This window comes from Adiantum capillus-veneris, chromosome 5, assembly GCF_014529385.1.
Source record: "Adiantum capillus-veneris isolate H3 chromosome 5, ASM1452938v2, whole genome shotgun sequence".
Taxonomy (NCBI): Eukaryota; Viridiplantae; Streptophyta; class Polypodiopsida; order Polypodiales; family Pteridaceae; genus Adiantum; species Adiantum capillus-veneris.
The window spans coordinates 149,520,155-149,544,402 of NC_140935.1; the positions used below are offsets into that span (position 1 = coordinate 149,520,155).

Below are 24,248 nucleotides of genomic sequence, written 5' to 3' on the forward strand. Positions count from 1 at the left end.
ACTTGATGCGCCACTTCAATAATAAAGTGCCTATTGGCTTATGTGTTTTAGATATGACAAAAAACGTTGGAGGCAATTTGAAGTGGAGTGAGGAGACATTTAACAATGCTTTGGATGGGATCTTGGCTATTGCTGGAGGGTCAACAGATCCTGGATTTGTCTTTCTTGCATTTGTGGATTTCACTAACTTCACAAAATTGCAATGTGCCTTTCACGCCATGGGAGATAATCTGAGCTACCATTGTTGTGGTGCATTGCATCACTTTCCATCAGCTCCTTGCAAAGGAGCAATTCAATTCCTAACAGTTATTGCCTTCTTGGGACAAGGCAATGCATTTGAAGACCTGAGAAGAAGATCAGAGGAACATCCCATGCCAATTGATTGTTCTCTTCTTCAAGTAGCAGATAACGATATGTCAGATTTGCAATATTTGGAGGCCAAAAAAGAGCTTTGGTCAAGCACTACATTCGTACATATTGTTTTGAAGACCGCAAGCTTGTTGATGTTTTTGGTGATGGCTCCTTGGTTGCACAAGAAGGAATACAACAGAAAAAAGAAGTCATCTGCTTAATTGATAGTGTGGAGGAGGCAAAAAGCATGGAGACCATGCTGCTAGACTTTGTTAAGTCTCATGAAGATATAGAAAAATGGCTGGACTTCAACAATCCACTTCGCAATCAGGCGACATTGTGCCTGTTACAGAGGAGTGCTCTCCACAAAGAGAAGAAGAACAACAACAACACCATCCTGTGTCAATGGAGGACTTTTTGGAAATGGAGACACGTATGTTTTGAGTTTCTTGTGCATGTTAGTGTTTCTTGTTACTGATTTGATACTCTTAATGTTAGATTTTGCTTTATATAGTATTGATTGAGTTTGTATTTTTTATCTCAAGCATTCAAGGTTTGAATGTAAATAGTAAATTACTTGAGTTTTTGAATGGTGGATCTGTAGACTAAAACTAAACATTTAATACTCACAAAGACTTAATTACTTAAGAGCTTGAACTCAATAGTTTTGGACCTTTTATCAATACCCCCTTGATGATACATTAGATCTAGCATGGTTAAATGGTGATGCTTCAATAAATGAACCTAGCTTAGACAGGTGCTGGAGCCTAAATTTAAACTAACCTTGCTAGAAGGGAGCTTATGTTTGGACTTTGAGAAATAGCATAAGTAATCAATTAGAGCATAGATTAGACATGTGGTGGTGCCGGCCTTAGAGACCAAAATCTTAATGAGCTTGGAAAGGTATTTAAGTACTGCAATTTACTTAGTTTTAGTACTCATTAAATGCATAGCTTGACAAAAGGTGGACCTTACATGGATCCTAATTTCAAGAGGTGTGGTAGACCTTCAAAACAAGCTCATATAGCTTGGACATGTGGTAGACCTTGCATGAAGACTAGTTTAGACAAGTGTGGTACACCTTGTAACCAACACCCATTTGTTATATTAGCTTGGACAAGTGGTGGACCTTGCTTTTATGTTTCAATGGAGCATATTTTGGACAGGTGGTAGACCTTGTTTCTCTCCATGCTTCAATGGAGAGAAACTTTAGCTTGGACAAGTGGTGGACCTTGTTTTTATGTTTTAAAGGAGCATATTTCGGACAAGTGGTAGACATAGTTTCTCTCCATGGTTCAATGGAACCCACCTTAGACAAGTGAAGTACCTTGAAACCAAACCCCCATAATACAACCTACTAAATAGGTTGGAAAATTGGTGGATATGAAACCATCCATGATAGAGCATAGTATAGGTGAAAACGTAGTGGTCCTTATATCAATTACCCATGCATAGCTTGGACAAGTGGTGGACCTTGATTCTCTCTATGTTTCAATGGATCCTATCTTGGACTAGAGATATATCTTACTTAGTTCCATGCTTCAATGGATTGTAGCTTGATAAGGAGTGGAACTTCAAACAAAACTCCACAGCATAGCATATATTAACAATTCATGGGTTTTATAGAGATTGTCTTGCCTATTTTGGAGAGTTGGTACACCTTTATTCTCCATTCTTCAATGGATCTGAGGTTGGACAAGCGGAGCTGGAGAAGTGGTCAACCTTAAAATGAAACCTCCCATGCTACAACCCATCATAGATCGTATATGTAGTGGACCTTGAAACTCTTTTATGTCCCTAGCTTAGAGAAGCATTGCACTCTTGATTATCTCCATACATGAAGGCAAGGTTGGACAAGTGGTGGACCTTCAAACCAGAATCTCTATGCAATAATAGGCAAGTGGTGGAGCTTGTTTTCTCCATGTTCCAATGGAGCCTAGCTTAGACAAACAATGGAGCTTGCTTCTCTCCATGTTTCAATGGATCCTAGCTTAGAAAAGTGGTGGAGCTTTGCTTCTCTCCATGTTCCAATGGACCATAGCTTAGACAAGTGGTAGACCTTGAAAAACACCCCCGTATACAACATATTATGGGGTTTTCATGTTTCAATGGCTCCTAGCTTGGACAAATGGTAGAGCTTGCTTCTCTTTATGTTTCAATGGATCCAATCTTAGCCAAGGGGTGGACCTTGAAACAAGAATCCCCCCCCCCCATGTACAACGTATTATGGTTTTTAAAGAAAGCACTGGGAGAAAATAATAGCTTTGATAAGTGGTGGACCTTGCTTCTCTCCATGCTTCAATGGAGCCGAGGTTGGACACATGTTGGAGAGAAGATGGTTGCCCATGAAATAAGACCATGCATGCTATAATCAATCATATGTTGTACACATGGTGGACCTTGCAATTGTTTTATATGCCTAACTTGGACAAGTGGAGGACCCTTGATTACCTCCAGATATCAACAACAAGCCAAGTTTGGACAAGTGTAGTACCACCAAACCAGAATCTATATGCTACAATAGAGTATAGGTAGGACACGCGATGAACCTTGATATCAAACCATCCATGCTACTAGAGATGATAGGTTTCACATGTGGTGGAACCTTGTATCAATGTTCTATGTGTAGTTTTTGACTAGTGATAGACCTTGAAACTAATCCCTCTAGGCTACAAGAAAAAAGAGATGGATGAGGAGGCTAGACTACTTTTGTTGCATCAATGCATCCCATGTTACCACATATACTATAGGGTTCTTGGATAAGTGTTGGATCTTGTGTCAATGCTCCATGTCTAGCTTGGACAAGTGGTGGACCTTGGTTCTCTCTATGCTTCAAATGGGCAATAGATTGGAGACACAGTGGCCTTTTTTTTCCAATGATTTTATTTTTTGGAAACCTTGGAGGCACCATGTAAGAGGCACTCTAAGTCTTCCATACAATGGACCTATTGGACTATAAAATAATGATATCTTTCTTTGATATTGTCATTATTTTATGCATAATATTTTCTTCTTTTTGCAGACACAAAGGAGTTAAGTGATATAAAAACTAGATGTATTTCACACTATGATGGCATGAAGATCCTTTTGGGACACCAACTTTTCCTATTCCCAAAGATGTAATTTTCATATTAACGGTGTGGATTTTGAAGTGCGACTTTCATGTATTGAAGGAGCTGGTTATGGGCTATTTGTGCATACTACCCTGGAAAGTGGTTTGACTATTCTAAACTATGGGGAGGCATAAGTATAGATTTCAAGACTGGAAAAAGATATGCAAAATATTTCCAAGAGCTTATAAAATTCTCTTCTAGAGGATCCAAACATAGAAGAAGAGGAAGATCAATCATACATTATTGGTTGTGTAGAAGAAGGAAACGTGTCGGGCTATATAAATAGTTCTCACAGTACAAATGTCTGTCCCAACGTACGCTATACATTTGATCCAAATTTTCCACCTTGGCATAAATGCACCTCTTCACACATCAAGTCAGAAGAATATGGCCATGTATGCATTGAGACTATTTGTCAAGTTGAAGCAGGAGAAGAGTTGTTTGCTGACTATAACTTTACTTGACATTGTAAAGTATTGTACATGGATGGAAATCTCAAGTACATGCATCATTTTCATTTTTCATGGATGAAATCTCAAGTGAATATAACATTTGATTATTGTTTAGTTTATGCTCAACGAGAATCTAGAGTGCTCTTATGCTTTGTGTGTTGTCTAACATATTTGACTACCTTGGCCATAGAATCTTGATTCTACTCTAGATTTGTGATAAATCTTACCAAAATTTAATCAATGTCTAGGTTGGACAAGTGGTGGGGCTTCAAACATTACTGTCTTAAACAAGTGGAGTTATCTTACTTGAATAAGTGGTGGCCTTTGAATCCAAATCTAAGCCAAATCTCTAATTATTTTCTTGTAGTCTAGGTTGGACATTTGGTGGACCTTGTATCCATGTTTCCTCAACAAGGGTGGCTTTTAGTTTTCACTTTAAGTACTCATCTTTAATAAAGTGTAGGATGGAAAATGTTGAGTTAGTAGATTGTATTTTAGACAAGTGGTGTTTGGTGTACGAATGCTGAAAATGGTTGCAAGGATTCTAACAACGACTTTACCTTAAATAAATTTCTTACTAGGAGTTCTACATATAAATATGGTGAATAAAATTCTAGTGGTTTTGAGATACCATTTGTGTGTGTGTTTTCTTAGATTCACAAACTGGGATGGATAATGCTCCTATGGTTCAGTCAACAACTATAGAATCCATAGATTCTATGGTTTCTAAAGTGCCCAAGATGGATGATATTTCTATACTAGAGTCTAGTGTTGTGCAACTTGAGCAAGCTTCCAATAATGAGAACCAAGAAATCGATGCTTCAAAAATGCAACATACATCAAAAGAGACTGAAAAGTCCACTCACGAGCTATTGCCAATTGGTACTACGTCATGTAGCGTAGATGTTGAGAAATCCATGCTTACAATTATATTGGATTTAAATGGTCTATTGTTGAAACGTTCCCCTCAACCATCCTCACACCACAACTCAGTGCAAATGGATTCAAAAAGATATATTATACTCAGGCCAGGTTGCATCCAATTCTTGAAGACTATTTTACAAAGGTTTAATGTTGCAATTTGGTCGACAGCTACTAGGAATAATGTGTATCAAATCCTTGCAGCACTAAACAACTTAGCTGAGGATACATTGCCTTTCTTTGCAATTTGGTCGCAAGATGTTTGCTACACCGCTCAAACTCAAAAAAAATTGTTTAGACCCGACAATCCAAACGTTGAGGCAATGTTCAAGCCTCTAGCCAAAATTGCCATGGGGTTTGAATGTGATCCACAAAGAACAGTGCTTATTGATGACTCTCCTTACAAGGGATGTATTTCACCAGCAAACAATTGCATTTTTCCACCACAATTTGATGCTGAGAAGATGGTTGACAATATGCTCTTGGAGGAGCTACTGCCATACACCTTGATTCAGCTTGATGAGAGAAGGGATGTGCATTGATTTAATTGCTTCTAATCGTTATGGACAACCTATAGTGACAAATGATAGTGAATACAAACAAATCATGGAGTATTGGAAGCAGAAAAATGATGTTTGGTCAGCTAAGGTGTTCTTTACAAGAAGAATACCACCTGCAAAAGGTGACAGAGATGAAACTATCATTGAAGATGCAAGTGACACAAGCCACCGCAATGAAATGAGAAGAGCCCAAATACAAGAGATCTTGGCAAAGGAGCGTACACCCATTGAAAGCATGAAGGCGTCACAATTGACCACTTTAGCTAGGCAATTGGGTTGTAACACAAAAGGAGTTTTGAAGGCAACCACAGCAAAGGCTTATATAAATAAGGTGAAAGCTGAGAACAATCTTCTAAGGCTGGATAGAAAGCAACCCTAAGGTACTAGTGACATGTCATATATTCTTGATACACATGCTTGAACACTCATGTGCATGGTATCTAACAAATCTTTCTTTTTATTCCTTCTTGCAGGATCTTACAAAGGATACTACTAGATGGAGCTCAATCAATAGAGATTTTGATATTTTTGCTCAAAATAATGAAGCAGTCACCTACATTTTTTGTTTATCAATTTCTTGAGAGACTTTATTTTAGTTTGTAATCATCAAATGAAATGAAAAGTATCCTTCTTATTAAGATTGTTGATCTTTTTCTTGTTCAAACCTTTCAATTGTGATTTATAGTTTTGTTAGCATGAGATTGTGCTTTTTTAGTTTGAAAAAAACTGTCAAAGATCCAAGTCTTTTTGGCTTTACTTAAGTTATTAATTGTGAAAGATCCAAGTCTTTTTGCTTTACTTAAGTTATTGATTGCCTATGTAATAGTCCTTAAAACAATATCGGATGGCTTTCTTGCTCCCATGTCTCACATTGGTCTTTAGGTAAGACAAGTGGTGACCTTGAAAGTATGGTCTCATATCTCGATCAAGTGAAGAGACATGAAGCTTAAATATCACTACTATGTATCTAGTGTTAAACTCCATCGAGACAAAGACTAGATAGCCAAATTGCAGTCGAGTTTAAGTGAAAAATCCATTTGAGCTAAGGTAAAACTTATAGTGCCTCATTTTTCTAGATTCTACCCCATCAAGGAAGTTATAATCTAGCACAAACCAATTAAGACTCTTTTGGAGCCTAGATAGGACAATTCGTGGAACTTATGAAACTTATTATTGAGTTAGAGTCTAGTTTAGATAAGCAAAAGATCTTCAAACCAGCACTTGACTTTCTTACTATTCAATATTCAAAGTCCCTTGAGGCTAACAAATTACATACCCACTTGTAACCTAACTAATGAGTAATTATATAGATCTAAGCAAGTATATATAATGAGTCTTCAAACTAATAATCCAAGGGAAGAGAGTAGCAAGGTCCACTACTTGTCCAAGCTCAGCTCTAGACAACATAGAAAGATGCTAGTTCTACTAATTGTCTAATTATAGGCATGGAGAAATGATAGAAGGTTGACCACTTGTCCAACCTATCATCTCTAGTAAGATGGGAGGTTTGGCCTTAAGATTCACCATGTAACCAACCTATACATCATTGTATTATGAAGAGTAAAAAAGCAAAGCTCCACCACTTGTCCAAGCTAGTTCTAAAATCCACATGGAGATAAGCAAGCTCCACCATTTGTCGAATCTCTCTTCCATTAAAACATGAAAAAACTCATCTATGTTGTACAGGGGGACTTTTTTCCAAGGTCCACCACTTGTCCAAGCTAGGATCCCTAGTAGCACGAGTGGTTTGGTCTCAAGATACACCACTTGTACACTCTATGTCATTATATTAAGAAGAACTATGTATTAAGGTCCACCACTTGTCCAACCTATAAGGTTATATCTTAAATGGTATCCTTTCTCACCACTTGAAATGCCCATGATATGTTTTACACGGGGGTTTCATTCCAAGGTCCACCACTTGTCCAAGCTAACTCTATTCAAACATAGAGAGAAGCAAAGGTCCACCACTTGTCCAAGCTAACTCTATTCAAACATAGAGAGAAGCAAAGGTTCACCACTTGTCAAAGCTAGGCTCCGTTGAAGTATGGAGAGAAGTAACCTCCATCATTTTTCCAAGATAGGTGCCATTCAAACATGGAAAGAATCAAGATCTACCATGTCTCCGAGATTCTAGGCTCCATTGAAACACCCTAAAACCATGATATTTTGTACATGGGGTGTTTACATTCAAGGTCTACCACTTCTCTAACGTATTATACCTAGTAGCATGAGTGATTTGGTCTTAAGATTCACCACTTATCCACTCTATGTCATTATATTAAGAATAACTGGGTGTTAAGGTCCACCACTTGTCCAACCTATAAGGGTATATCTTAAATGGTATCCTTCACCACTTGTCAAGGTCCATCACCACTTTTCCAACCTATAAGGTTATATCTTGAATGATATTTTTCCTCATCACTTGTAATGTCCATGCTATGTTTTACAAAGGGGTTTTGTTCCAAGACCCACCACTTGTCCAAGCTAACTCCATTAAAACATAGAGAGAAGCAAAGGTCCACCACTTGTCCAAGATAGGCTCCATTGAAACATGGAGAGAAGGATGATCCACCATTTCTCCAAGATAGGTTCCATTGAAACATTGAAAGAAGAAATCTCCACCATGTCTCCAAGCTAGGCTCCATTGAAATACCCTAAACCCATAATTTTGTACATGAGGGGTTTACATTCAAGGTCCACCACTTGTCCAACCTATTATCCCTAGTAGCAAGAGTGGTTTGGTCTCAAGATTCACCACTTGTACACTCTATGTCATTATATTAACAAGAAATATGTATTAAAGTCCACCACTTGAAATGCCCATGATATGTTTTACATGGGGGTTTCATTCCAAGGTCCACCACTTGTCCAAGCTAACTCTATTAAAACATATAGAGAAAGAAAGGTCCACCACTTGTCCAAGCTAGGCTCATTGAAACATGGAGAGAAGGAACCTCCACTATTTCTCCTAGATAGGCTCCATTGAAACATGGAGAGAAATAAGCTCCACCATGTCTCCAAGTTGCTAGGCTCCATTGAAATACCCAATACCCATAATTTTTTGTACATGGGGGGTTTACATTCAAGGTTCACCACTTGTCCAACCTATTATCCCTAGTAGGTTTGGTCTCATGATTCACCACTTGCCCACTCTATGTCATTATATTAAGAGGAATTAGGTGTTAAGGTCCACCACTTGTGCAACCTATAATGTTATAGCTTGAATGGTATTTTTTCTCACCACTTGTAATGCCCATGACATGATTTACATGGGGGTTTTGTTCCAAGGTACACCACTTGTCCAAGATAAATCTATTGAAACATAGAGAGAAACAAAGGTCCACCACTTTTCCAAGCTAGGCTGCATTGAAACATGGACCTTAATACCAAATTATTTCTAGTAGCATGAGTGATATTTTGTACATGGGGCGTTTACATTCAAGGTCCACCACTTGTCCAACCTATTTCCCTAATAGGTTTGGTCCCAATTTCACCACTTATCCACTCTATGTCATTATATTAAGAATAATTGGGTGTTAAGGTCCACCACTTGTCCAACCTATAAGGTTATATATTGAATGGTATTTTTTCTCACAACTTGTAATGCCCATGATATGTTTTACATGGGGTTTTTGTTCCAAGGTCCACCACTTTTCCAAGATAACTCTATTCAAACATAGAGAGAAACAAAGGTCCACCACTTGTCCAAGCTAGGCTCCATTGAAACATGGAGAGAATGATGCTGCACCATTTATCCAAGATAGGCTGCATTGAAACATGGAGAGAAGCAAGCTTTACCATGTTTCCAAGCTAGGACTCCATTGAAACACTCTAGGGGGTTTTATTTCAAGGCCCACCACTTGTTTAACCTATTATCCCTAGTAGCATGAGTGGTTTGGTTTCAAGATTCACCACTTGTACACTCTATGTCATTATATTGTGTTAAGGTCCACCACTTGTCCAACCTATAAGGTTATATCTTAAATGGTATCCTTTCTCGCCACTTGAAATGCCCATGATATGTTTTACATGGGAGTTTCATTCCAAGATCCACCACTTGTCCAAGCTAACCATATTCAAACATAGAGAGAAACAAAGGTCCACGACTTGTCCAAGCTAGGCTCCATTGAAACATGGAGAGAAGGAACCTCCACCATTTCTCCTAGATAGGCTCCATTAAAACATGGAGAGAAGTAAGTTCCACCATGTCTCCAAGATGCTAGGCTCCATTGAAATACGCAAAACCCATGATATTTTGTACATGGGTGATTTACATTCAAGGTCAACCATTTCTCCAACCTATTATCCCTAGTAGGTTTGGTCTCACAATTCACCACTTTTCCACTCTATGTCATTATAATAAGAGGAATTGGGTGCTAAGGTCCACCACTTGTCCAGCCTATAAGGTTATACCTTGAATGGTATTTTTTCTCACCACTTGTAATGCCCATGGCATGCTTTACATGGGGGTTTTGTTCCAAGGTTCACCACTTGTCCAAGCAAATTCTATTGAAACATAGAGAGAAACAAAGGTCCACCACTTTTCCAAGCTAGGCTCCATTGAAACATGGACCTTAATACCAAATTATTCCTAGTAGCATGAGTAATATTTTGTACATGGGGGGTTTGCATTCAAGGTCCACCACTTGTCCAACGTACTTTTCCTAGTAGATTTGGTCACAAGATTCACCACTTGTCCACTCTATGTCATTATATTAATAATAATTGGGTGTTAAGGTCCACCACTTTTCCAACCTATAAGGTTATATATTGAATGGTATTTTTTCTCACCACTTGTAATGTCCATGATATGTTTTACATGGGGATTTTGTTCCAAGGTCCACCACTTGTCCAAGCTAAATCTGTTCAAACATAGAGAGAAACAAACGTGCACCACTTGTCCAAGGTAGGCTCCATTGAAACATGGAGAGAATGATGCTCCACCATTTATCCAAGATAGACTCCATTGAAACATGGAGAGAAGTAAGCTCCACCATGTTTACAAGATGCTAGAGTCCATTGAAATACCCAAAACCCCTAATACTTTGTACATGGGGGGTTTACATTCAAGGTCCACCACTTGTCCAACCTATTATCCCTAGTAGCATGAGTGGCTTGGTCTCAGGATTCACCACTTGTCCACTCTATATCATTATATTAAGAAAAATTGGGTTTCCATATCTAAATGGATCTTTGCTTGGATAAGTGGTAGACCTTGAGACCTAAATACCCATTCTACACTAGAGCATTGGTTAAGCCTTATACACTTCAAGCATACCTTTAACAACAAGTAGTAGTTATTAGTTCACTTAAGTCTAGTTGAACTCCATGGTATTGAGACTAAGAGAGAGTGTAGCATAAAAAAGAGTCAGGATTTTAATTTGACTTTCTTTCTATTAATGAGTAGATCATAGATGGATTTTGGTATCTAATAAAACCTTAGGGTAGACAATGTAAAACTCATGTCTATTGTTGTGTTTGCATTAAGTGTTCTTGTTCTTTAATTTCAGAACCATTACAGAAAAATGGATTGGCTATATGCTGGCATAAATTGAAGAAAACTATTGAATTACCCATCCAACCTCCTCCAAGACCTTGTCCAAGGAATGAATCACCTCCTTATCACCTACCACTTGCTTTCAAGGACATCAAAAGAGTACTTATCTTGGATCTAGAGGGGTTACTTCTCAAGACAGTTGAAAGGAAACATGGAGACTCTATGCCATCTTGGGCTCAACACATGCGACTTGTGGAGGACAAAGATGAAGTTTATCATGTGGTGCGACCAGACGCACAAAGTTTTTTGGATTTTTGTGCTGAATACTTTGAGCTATGGATATGGAGTTGCTATAACTTAACAAGGGTGCAACGCATCACACAAAAGTGTTTTCCTGAGTAGTATACCAAGTTCAAGGTGTTTATGAGTAACAAAAATTGCCAAAATCCAAATATCATGTTAGGATTTACAAGGGTTTATCACAAAAATCTGAGTGATATTTGGAAGATATTTGAGGATTTGGATGCAAACAATACCTTAATTTTTGATGACACTCCATATAGGGTGATGTGGAACATGCTAGGGACATATCTTATATTTCCAAAGATGTGGAGGCAAACTTCCGAGCAACTTCAAAACTTCTTGCAAAGAACCATAATTCCATGGTTGGTAGGATGGTTGTATGCAAGAGATAAGAGAGTCTATACATACAACACAATTGTAAATCAGTATAGTGATTCTGAGACAAATTATGTCCTTGGTGTGTACTTGTCAACACGAAAGCATTGAATAAATATGGCTATAAGATGCTTTTTTTATTCTAGTGTGTATCTTTCAACATTTGTATAATTTGATATAGTCTTTTTTTTTTTTTTAAAGGTGTGTCAATTTTATGAACACTTGAATGGAGTGCACCCTACTCTAAGGGGACTTCAATGTACTATTGGAGTGCATCCTATTGTAAGGGGACTCTGATGTATTGCTAGAGTGCACCCAAATTTTTGGGGACTCATTTTTTATTTGATTGGGGCCTATGTTGGGTCATATAGTAAAAGAAATTCATTTTTTGTCAATTCATATCGAGGTTGCATTTATTTGGAACTATGAAAGAATTGATGTTTGATGTCAAAATAAAACTTGTAAGTGTGGATCAGAGAATTCATGGACTTTAAATATGTGAGAGGGATCTTTTTCTTGGGCACAAATGTTTGCTTCAAGAATTTTCTCCTTACATACTTTATGTGAAAGAGTTTTAGAACCTAAAAGACTTTGAAAACAAAACTATGGAATCTAAGTGCATGTATTCTTGAATGGCTTGAAAGTTGATGTATACATGCATGTCGCCTTGATGAAGATTTAGATCTGACAAGATGGAAAGATATAATTCTTGGACGTTACCTTTGTCAATTTGGTAATAACATATTTAAATTTATTTTAATATGGGTGGAAAATATATTATTATGTGCATTTGGAACCTAATTGCTTGACCTTCAAACCAAGATTCCTATGTTATTTTTTCATATACTTTTTTGTACTGAATTAAGATTGTGGATGCAAGGTCCACCACTTGTTCAAGCTAGATCTAAGAAATTATATATATTGAGTCTTCAAACTAGTAAACCAAGGGAAGAGAGAAGCAGGGTCCATCACTTGTCCAAGCTCATCTCTAGACAACATAGAGAGATGTTATGTCTACTAATTGTCCAATATAGTCATGGAGAAATGATAGAAGGTTGATCCACTTGTCCAACCTATCATCTCTAGTAAAATGGGAGGTTTGGCCTTAAGATTCACCATGTAACCAACATATACTTCATTGTATTATGAAGAGTAGAGAAGAAAGCTCCAACTGTCTCAACAGGTCCTTCTCAAAATCAACATGGAGAGAAGAAAGCTTCACCATTTGTCCAAGATAGGTTCCATTAAAACATGGAAAACCTCATATATGTTGTTCATGGAAGCTTTTTTCCAAGGTCCAACACTTGTCCAAGCTAGGATCCATTAAAACATGGATAGAAACAAGGCTCCACAACTCGTCCAGCCTTTATAGCTGCGAAGTGTACCGGTTGTCTAAACTAGGCATGGGAAAATAATAGAAGGTCCACCACTTATCCAATATATTATCTCTAATAGCATGGGAGGTTTGGTCTCAAGATTTAGGAATTGGCTGACCTGTATTTCATTGTATTATGATGAATTTGGTTTTAAAGTCAACTACTTATCCAAGCTATAAGTTTATATCTTGAATGGTATTCCTTCCCATCACTTAGAAAACCAATGATATGTTGTACATGGGAGGGTTTGTTACAAGGTCCACCACTTGTCCAAGCTAGTTTCATTGAAACATGGATGAAGACAAGCTCCACCATTTGTTAAAGCTAGACTCCATTGAAATCTAGAAAATCCATTCTATGTTGTACATGGGGTTTTTGTTTTAAGGTCCAACACTTGTCCAAGCTAGGCAACATTGATAGTAGTTGGTTTATTTTGAAGATCCACCACGTGTCTAAGCTAACTCTATTGAAACATAGAGAGAAGCAAAGGTCCACCAACTGTTCAAGCTAGGCTCCATTGAAACATGGACAGAAGCAAGCTCCACCATTTCTCCAAGATAGACTCCATTGAAACATGGAGAAAATCAAAGGTCCACCATTTCTCCAAGCTAAGATCTAGTTGTCCAACCTATAAGGTTATATCTTAAATGGTAATCTTTCTAATCACTTGGAATACCCATGATATGTTTTACATGGGGGTTTTGTTCCAAGATCACCACTTGTCCAAGCTAACTCTATTGAAACATAGAGAGAAGCAAAGGTCCACCACTTGTCCAAGCTAGTCTCCATTGAAACAAGGAGAGAAGCAAGCTCCATCATTTCTCCAAGATAGGCTAGCATGGATAAGTGCACCTTGAAACCAACCTTCCTATGAGGCAATAGAGAATATGCTACATATTTTATGTATGCCCCATGCCTCAAATTAAGAAGTTATAGATTAGAAGTGGACCTTGCTTAAATGTCACATGCAATAAATTAAGGAAAAATAGCCAAGTGGATTGTATTCCTCAATGGATCCTTGCTTTCACAAGTTGTGAACCTTGAGTCACTTTTACATTAACTTGGACAAGTGGTGGACCTAGAGACCAAGCTCTCCATGTTGAGATAAGTTGTAGGTAGGACAGTAGAACATAGACAACGATAATGGATGCAATATACTCCTCTCCTAATAATCCAATTGATTGAAACCATGATATTTTAGTTGTTTTCATTGTGTATTGTATGTGCATAAAGTGGAATGAGACCTTAAGAAAACTCAATTTTTTGACAAAATCTCTATATTTTATACATGATATATTGAAAGTTGTCCAACCTGGGAATTGGGATTTTCCCACTTTACCTAATATGGTCTTTATTGAGCATTAACGTGTTTTTGGCTATTTGGCATATACTTACACAATGCAGAAAATTGAATGATAAGGCTGTCAAATGTATTTTTGTTGGTTATAATGCTGAAAGCAAAGGTTACAGGTTGTATCATTCGCAAACAAAACGAATTCTGGTTTCACGGGATGTAGTGTTTGTGGAAGATTCTGTTCAACCCTTGTTGTCATGTACTAGAGACAGTAATGTAAGCTCACAAGACATTTATGACACTTTGTTGCCTCTTTTTAGTGATGGAAATATGAATGTAAGTTTGGACTTGAGGATTGCAAACCTATTGCCACTCCCATGGAAACAGGTTTGAACTTGAGTCTACATGATGCTGGCAATCCTGCTGATGTCACTCTTTATCAAACTGCTATTGGCTGCCTCATTTATGTATGCAACACGAGGCCGGATATTGAGTTTGCAGTCTCACAGGTCAACAGATTTATAGCCCAGGGTCTAAGCATTGGCAGGTTGTCAAGAGGATTTTTCGCTACCTTAGTGGCACTTTACATCTTAGCTTGTTTTATCCCAAGGGGGGATCATTACCGCCAGACTTACATGCTTTTCGGACTCAGATTGGGCTGGTTGTTTTGACACGCGAGTGTCCACAAGTGGTTTTTGTTTCATGCTTGGCAGATCATGTATATCATGGTTGAGCGAGAAGAAACCTACTGTGGCCACTTTGAGTTGTGAGGCTGAGTACAAGTAAGTCTTCACAGCTACGGTTGAGTGTGTATGGCTCAGACGACTTATGGCTGATTTGGGTGTTGGACAAGACACTGCCAACACTATCTACACTGACAGTCAGAGCGCATTGGCAGTTGCGAGGAACCCAGTTTTTCATGCTCACACAAAGCACATTGAGGTGCATTACCACTATGTCATGGAGAGGCTCTCAGCAAGAGAGATCAGCTTGGCTTATGTGCCAACACAGCACAACCTTGCAGATCTTTTCACAAAGGCATTGTCCCATGAGAATATTGAAGCTTTCCACAAAGCTTTGGGCTTACTCCCCTTTGTGGATTGATCATGTCCTTAGGGCATGGCACTTCCCTTTACTCATGTGCCAGCTCTTGTTCACCGCATCACTCCAGGGGGGATTTGTTACCATATACATGTGGTAGTGATGTGTGTGAACACACTAGTACCACTGGGTCATTTTTTCCCTCTTTAGGAGGTTTTTTCCCCCGAGCATTGTATATACGCCCATCACTCTAGGGCTATCTATCTTTCCATTGCATACTAAAAAACACACTCTCTATTGTGTGCCTTGAGCTTCCTTAGTATTCTCCAAGCTGTGTGTGTTTCTTTGCAGCCCTAATTATGCACAACATGTGGGGAATTAGAGATGCTCTGTAAACTCGAAACCAGATGAGGGTCTACAAGAGAAAGATAAGGTATAGCAAGTATGGCCGCATTTAGTGAAGTGCAAGAAACTCGAGTCAAGACGACGTTTCAACACGATCTTCGGCTTGCACAAAACGTGAGGTGATGCAACACGCAAGGACACGTCAGGCTCTCACGCGCTATTGCAGGCAGACTTGACTTCCGCATGTAAACATAGACAATACTAGGCATGCTCAGATCCTCGAACTTTGACAAGCCCTAGATTATGCCGCCTGTGATAAAGACTACATAGCATTCAAGGTGCAGTCGTGCGAAATTCTGCTTGGAGCCCGCCGACTCTCAGTCTGCGTCTGCGTTCGGCCTTGCGAGTTCACCTATAATGACCTACTCTCCCATGCCTTCTCCTAAAGGTCTAAAAGAATACTGGCCATCCATGTAGACGTCATCAGTTAAAGTATGCCTAAGCTAACCCAACACTAAGGCCTTTCTTTAGCAGACCAAAAAAAGTTGAATAATATTTTCAAGTATTTTTGATAGGACAAAAATGTTAATTGCTTGAGATAAGATAGTGGGAACTAATTTAAATGAAAAGTATGTAAATCTAATGATAGACATGTCTTGAGTTTTTAAATATGAAATGAATGCTCATTAATTAAGGAAAGGATTTTGAGATGCCTTTGAAAGCATGAAATCTTGAAGGCCTTATAGATTAAATGATAAAGACTTAGCATAATGCTTTGCTCCACAAATCCTAAGAGTCACCTTTTTATTTTGAGAAGTTCTTTCATCCATATTTTCATTTTAAGAAGTTCTCTAGCAGTTGAAACTTGAGGTAATAGACTAAAGTTATCATTTTTGTTAATTCAAATTTTAAGGAAGGAATCTATCTTTTAGAGCTTTAATTTTTAGAGATTTTTTTATTTTTATTTTTATAGATTTTAAAGCTAAGTTTAGAACTTAAGGATGTAGAACTTTTAAAGGAACTCTTCGACCACGACTTAGAGTTTTTTTTTTTAAAAGAAGGTAAAACTTTGAATTAAAGAAAGTGACAAGATAACATAGACCACAGGTAGGAGGAGGGTCACCCCGAGGTGCTAGAGTTTTAGGACTTAAAACTTTAGAGCTTTTAAAGTGAGATTTACAATTTAAGGATCTAGAGTTTTAAATTTGTAAAGGGGGCACTAGAGCTTAAAGATGTAGAATTTTTAAAATGAGGTTTAGAACGTAGAGCTCTAAAGCTTAGGGGTGCTATTGTAATTCAATTCTTTGTGCTTATGTTTTTTTTTTCTTTTAAAGCTTGGAGATGTAGAGCTTTAAAGTGAGATCTAAACTTGGATAAGGCCTAAAATCGACACCTATTTTTTTGTCAAGGGCTATTTTGCCTATCAAAAAAAGTGCTTTAAAAAAACCTCATGTCATTTGATATGCTAGAATCTCAAAATTGCCTGTCATTTTTTGTGTTTATACCCTTGAGTTAAGGTTATATATGGCAAATTATATAAGTTGATCTTATTACACAAAGCATATGAAAGGGGTGTTTTTATTGCATCCTTTTCAACTCAAATCATGCAAAGGTGTTTCTATCTCAACAAAGAACCTGATAAATCTATGATAGCAAGAACATAACCCAACCAAGCTACAATTCTCATGTAACTTCGTTGGTTCTGGTGAATCCTATATCACTTGAATCTTAGTCAAATCCATGCAAACTCCTCCTTTAGAAACAATGTGTCCTAAGAAGTGAATCTCCTCCATGAAACAATCATTCCTTCCATAGAGTCTCAAATACCATCTTCAAATGCTCCATATGATCTACTCATACTTGGAAAACATGAGCATTTCATCAAAGAATGTCCGCGCACAATCTCCATGCGGTCGAGAAATCATGTCCATCATGAGATTCAACATAGAAGGAGCATTTGTCAAAACAGCATAACACAAAACTCATGCAACCCAAAGGTGGTTTGGAAAGCTGTCTTAAGCACATCTGCTAGATTGACCCAAACCTGATGATATCCACTCTTGAGATATATCCTATTGAAAATACAAGACCCCAGGGGGTCCACCTCAAACTATGTAATTGTAGCATGAGAGTTCACTCGGAGGGGTATTTTACATACCAAAGAGTTATAGAATTACATGTACAAGAGGGGTTTAAAAATGAAAAGCTAAAAAGAAGTTACAGGTTTATAAAGTAAGAGGGGTCTTTTAAATCATGATGAAGTGTGTGACGGTAGAGGGGTTATAAAAATACCTCTTGAACGCACACGCTATAGGTATTTTTTAAAGGTGGACCCCCTCGTTAGAAGACCCACTCCTACAACCTATCCAAAACATCATCAATAACCTTGGAATAGGAACTTTTTTTTAATCGTGATCTTGTTAAGTGCTATGTAGGCAATGCACATTCTTCAACATCCACCCTTATTCTCCACTAGCAAGATTGGAGAATATAAGGGAGAAAAACTAGGACATATCAATGCCTTCTCTAATGAATCATTAGCCCAGTGCACGACTTCTCCCTGTTGAGCCACACTAACTCTATAAATCAGTTTGTTCAAAGCATAGCTATGAGGAATGAGATCAATAGGATGAGCTTCATGTCGTTTTGGTGGCAACTTGCATGGTAAAGATTTTGAAAAACAGTCAGTGTACTGATCCAAGAATTTTCTTCTCAGCTAATCGAGACTACTACGATTAGAAGATACAATTTCTTCCTTTTCATGTACAAAGATCAAATAAGTAAAAATATTATTTTTATACATTAAGAAACTTATGAAGCCACTACAAGATGGACCAACTAGCCTTTATGCTTTACATACAAAGAACTTTTCATTCCCCTACGCTCTAGGTAATCCCCTTATTGAAAGTTGGTCGAAGAACCAAGGCATGCCTAGAAGAGCATCACACCCCTCTAGAGGCATTATGAAAAATTCTACATGTCCCACATCGTCTTGAATATGAAGCCAGAGCTTCCCAATCAAAGGAGTAACTACAACTTCAACACCTTCAGCTGCCATAGAAGCCGAATAAGTGGGCCCCATCTCATCCATCTTAATCCTTAGCTTTCTTGTAAGTTCCAGGAATATGAAAATTCCTTAGCATAGGTGCCTCGAAGTAACTCCCAAGCACGAGCTTTTTCTGTCTCCCTTTGTACAAAACCTAGAGTAGTCCCCAAGTATGAGCTTATCCTTGAAACTTTTGGGCAAATTTTATACCAGTGCTTTTATCTTAAACATATGTGGAAATTTTGCTTTTTAAGGATTTGGGTGTTTTTAACAAAGGAGAAACGTTGCGCCTCTTTCCTAGGGCTGCTTGCATGCCGTGCCTAAAATTAGGTTCGGTTTTTGCAAAATAGAGTTTCAGTGTGTTTCAAAAAATCAAGGTTGTAGTTGTGGAAATATGGTTAGGGTTTTTGCCCTGAAATTAGGGTTTTAGTTGCCATTGTCATGTCACCAATCGATGGCACTTGCCCTCAAATCCCTAATTTCTTGAAACCCTAAATTTATGTTGAATTTATACTGGAGTCTTGTTGTTGTTATCTTGTTACTTGGGTCACCATAGCATCATCTATTCGGAGTTCCTTCACTTTGTTTTTCTGTTCTTCTCAATTAGTCCTTGTCTTTAATCTAAGAGCTTGTTCTAATGAGATGAATATATATTCTCATAGTGTAATAGACCTTTTTTTTAAAATTTCTAGCAATAACTTTCATTTGAAAAAATACTTGATCGCTTTAAAATTTGTCCACAGTCTAGTTCATTGTGATATAAATTTTTGTAGTTCAGCGGGGCACACTTTGGAAACCACTTTTGAGGGTGGAGGGAGGTTTTGAAATCATTTTGTATGTAGGAAACATAGTTCTAAAAACAATGAAAAAATATTGGCTCTTTGAGTACTTTAGATTCCATCATTTTGATGCTCCTTTCAGACCATAGATTAAAGAAAAAGTGAGAAAATGTTGTTTTGGGTCGTTTTTGTAGAAACTGCCAACTTGTAGGTTGATTTTTCGAGAATCCAAGAAGTATGTGACTTTTTCACGCCACAGGATAATTTGTGCTATATTCACATGTTTGGGATATTTTTAGTGTTGTTTTGAGGTCGTGTGTAGGATGTATTTTCACCTTGCTTTTACTAAAAGACCAAAGACTACAAAAAAAAAAAAAAAACCACATTTTGGCTACCTATTCTAGGAGACATTCTCTATCATCACCAAAGGCATCGCAGTTGTGATTGTGATTGAGATTGTCATCATGATTGTGATTGAGAGTGTGTGTGGGACTCCTATCGGGTTGGTTCAAGAACTTCTCAAAACATGCCAGGTGCCTTTTCCAAAAACTCTCCCGATTTAAAAAAAAAAGCTAAGGGCATGGTCACGCGAGGCTTAGTTATCAGTTATTGATAACTATGCCAACTATGCACAGACAAAGCATTTAATGAATAACTAAGCCTCTTGCATGGTCACGCGAGACGTAGTTATTTATTCATTCTCCCAACTATGCCTTGAGCTTCACAACTATGCCAAATTTGGCATAGTTACAAAGGGTAGGTTTAGCAAGTCATTCAATGCTCCTTTTTGCGTGTGACCAAGAATGAGGCTTAGTTATTCGTTCAAATAATTGATAACTAAACCTCGCGTGACCATTGCCTAAGTTAAACTTTACTTGTATCCACTAAAGTTCATGGAACTAAATCCAATATTCAAAAGATACAAAAGAAAAGTCAATTCACCTTATACAAAAACTTCTCTTCCTCATCCTCTTTGACTCTCTTTTTAATTGTCAATTTCATCATCCTTCATTTTCACATCACGTTTGTCATTTGTTTTCTTAGCACACCTCAGAGCCTCTATATCGTGCATTGTTGATCCTTCAGTCAGTTTCTCCTTCATAATTCGCTACCCCTATTTTTGAATATCTAAATGTTTTGCTTCAATTTCTTAATATTCCTTTTGTTGATTTTTTGACTTTGAAAATTTGATTGCAAGTGTACTAAAGATCATCGCCTCTTTATCTTTCATCTTTTTATATAACCATTTGTAACTTCAATTCCAAATTCTCTCTCTTCAATTTTCCCAGTATGTCACCAAGTTCCTCATTTTCCTCCAAAAGCTCTATTTCTTTGTTTGGTAAAAATCCATGTGACAAAGTTTCAAATGGTTTAGAAAACATAGATTCCATCTATTCCTTCACAATCTTCCATACATTCTTGCTACTCTTTACCACCTATTCCTTCATTACTTCGACTTTTGCATCAGTAAGCAATATCCCTTGCAAGGGATATTCATTTGCAATATCCCTCGCAAATCAATATCCTCATTCTCTAGCACTTACTTCTCCATCAATTGTAAGGCTTATATCCTCCTCTTTAGAGCTTCATTTTAGCCAAAAGAATACTGTTTGTCTCCCCTAACGATATTAAATTTTCTACAGCAGAAAAATTTGATTTCACTTGTCCACTCCTCAAACTAATCCACACATTTTCTAGTCTTCAAAGCTTTCCTTTTTTTTGCTTTCAATTTCATCTGAATTGCCTCCATCTCTAACTTACGTTCAACCTCCAGCAGTTGTACTCTTTGTTCTAATTCAAATGAATTTTGTGATCTTCATAGCTCCATCTGCTGCTTTTGAATCAAGGCAACTTGATCTATTACATGTTCACCTAGTTTCATTACATACTCCATAGCCATACTTGATGTAATTAGAGACTCTGGCACATCCTCCCTTTGCTTCTTCTTTTCCTCTACTTCTATTATTAGCACTTCCCTTTCTATTTTATGCCATGTTTCCACAATCCTTTTACCATTCTCTTTTTTGCATCAAAAAGAACTTTCTTTTTGCTTAAAAATGTGACTTCCAGTTTTGGTACTTCCTCTGTGCTCTTTGTCAAAGATAACATTAAACACATCATCTTCACCAACATCCACCTGTTTCATCTTCCCCCTTTGTGCCTATCCACTGCCAGGTCCTCTTTGCACTAGTTTGGAAAATGTCTTCTTTTGACTCCCCACTGCTAGTTTTGGTGGTGCTGACTTGGACCCTTGCTTCTCTAAATTATGCTCCTCCCGAGTTGCATTTATACGGTCGTATAATGAAAATTATATGTATAATATGGTAATATACAATGTATTCCCAAATAATGCCAAATAAGACGTATAATCGGCCATATAATTCTAAATTCTAAATTTGAGTATTTAAAAACCATAAACATTAATTTATATCCCGTGCAGGTGCATACTTACGTAAAGTTTCTAGTCTCTCAAGCAAAAACTCTAAGTCTATAATTTTTACATGAAAAGTATTAGCTTTGCTTTTTGCAATAACATTTGAAATAAACATTAAACAAATGATTATTGCCGATGTGAGTAAACATGTTTACTCTAGCACAAAGGCAAATAATGTTAATTTATGATATGTATCCATCTTCGAGTGTGAGTATATACTCCAACACATTGATAGATGGCTTAAAATCATAATCTTCTCCTCTTTAAGTGTGAGAAAACTCAAACACAAAAAGAGTGAAGTTCTAATTTTTAAAGTTATTCAATTTAAAATATATATATATATATATATATATACTACAAATTTTAATTCTATAAAAAAATAAAATATAAAATTTACAATTGAATTAGTATGATTGCTAGTAAAGTTGTCCCTTGTCTGTTCTAGTCATAATACTCTTATCATCTTATCTAAATGTGTTCAAAATATTTTGTTCAAGAAACCATGGGAATTATAATGTGATAGCATTTGAAGATGTAGATCACCTTTAACTTGATTTGGAGATGTGAAGCATGTACAAAACCCCTGCGTTCTGGATACCCTTAACAATCTAGCCCCGAAGAGGGGCATAAAACTTGTGCCCGTACTCAATTTTCTCAAATAGTTTTTGTCTAGATGAAAATTCTATCTTAATCTCCTTTTAAGTAATCAAATCCAAGAAACAATTTCAAGCCTCAAGGTAAAATGGTAATGTGATGTTTCACAATCTTATATGATCTTAATGTGATGAGAAACTAGGAGTGTGGAAGAACAAGAATACACACAGTATAAAAATTAGGCTAGGTACGAGGGCTAAAATGAATGTTTGATTGCAAATCCGTGCACATGAGGCTTGCAAATCCTTGCACATAAGCCTTCATTTTACGGCTGGTAAGTGACAATGGAAAGCTCATGAATGATGGAAGTTGTCAAGCTCCCATTAGTTAGAAAGTAGTGCACTCTCCACACATAGAGCCACAGAGGGGGGAGGAAGCTACAAGAGAAAAAGGACATCAGTTCCACGTCCTTGTGCAACTGATTAATTACTCAATGTGAACATACCCGCCAATGGAAACGATTTCATGCTTTTGCTGAATGTCCTCATCAATGATACAATACAGGAGATAGAGACTAGGGCATGTTGCTGTAAATCTCTCTTTATCAAAAGACTTTAGAACTGGTCTTTCAGGATTTGATGCCCACCAAGATAGGATGTCCTTCACAAGTCGCACAGCTTCATCGCTGATCAGAGGTTTGTGCTTCTCATATGTAGGACCACTAAGGTGGAGACAATATTTGGCTCCCCCATATTCAGGCTCCCAGTGATCATAGAAAAATTCTTTATCGTGGATTCTAGACATGTCAACAAGGCAGAGGCGATGGCCGTTGATGGAGATAGCATGGTCGTAAGCGCCTTCAATATACATCGTGCGCCCATCTTTCTGATCGCCTTTGCCGCCGTTGGTGTCGACATCTCTGAAGTTGATGACATGTGCATAATTATAGAAGATGCGTGCATATGAGCGTGTAAGTGGGTACGAATACATCACGGGGCGAAACCATGCCACCCATCCACTTTTGGGCAGAACAATTTGATAATCGACAAGGCTAACGTGATCGATAATATCTTGGAATGCATCGGCGAGGAAGTATTTGGCAAAGCCACAAAGGATGTATTTGCGCTTGGAGAAGGGATGCTGCCACAAGTCGTGCAACGCCCACACTACCGATATGAATGCAGGAACCATTGTAACCAAGCACACAAAACTGGCTATGGGCAACCTGATGTACTTAGATTGAAAACTATAAAAGCTTGTTAACACATTGTAGACCGCTGTCAAGAATGCACATACCGTAAACACTTTCATGCTACTAGCTAGCTGCAAGCCGACGGAGAAAAATGACTCATGTGCACATGAGCGTGTGTTTGTGTGTGTGCGTTTGTATGTGGAGAGAGAATTATGAGTGAAGGTCGTTCAATTTATCACGTTCGACAAGTGTCCTTCTAGAAAGCTTTAAAAGTCTTGAAGGGAAAGAAATATGTCAATCCAATGCTATTTCCCAAAGCTACAAAGAGTATTAGTAGGAGTTCTATCCATGATGTAAAATAGTGATTCAGTAATTTTGTTATGCTATTTATAAAAGCTACTTTCATTGTGTTGGCACGCTTTAGAGAACAAAAAATTAAAAAGTATTCATATGAGTTCTATCCATGATGTTAAATAGTGATTCAATAATTTTGTTAAAATATTTTGATTTGTAAAGAGTCCTTTTATTTAAGGACTTCACAAAGACTCATTTCACTTGTTTTTCCTGCATTG

At 37.6% G+C, this 24,248-nt stretch overlaps 1 protein-coding gene across 1 annotated transcript; it reads right to left on the reverse strand.

Annotated features, from left to right (window-relative positions):
* Positions 1 to 22,627: 22,627 nt before the first annotated feature.
* Positions 22,628 to 23,575, reverse strand: LOC147458274 (uncharacterized). Its single transcript, XM_086511795.1, has one exon. It carries the CDS (start codon positions 23,472 to 23,474, stop codon positions 22,971 to 22,973), a length of 504 nt encoding a protein of 167 aa, XP_086367921.1. The 5' UTR covers positions 23,475 to 23,575; the 3' UTR covers positions 22,628 to 22,970.
* Positions 23,576 to 24,248: the final 673 nt, after the last annotated feature.

What these genes read in the sequence shown, in the direction of transcription:
- LOC147458274 (XM_086511795.1), bottom strand. Translation starts at nt 23,474, where the DNA reads ATGTATTCGTACCCACTTACACGCTCATATGCACGCATCTTCTATAAT.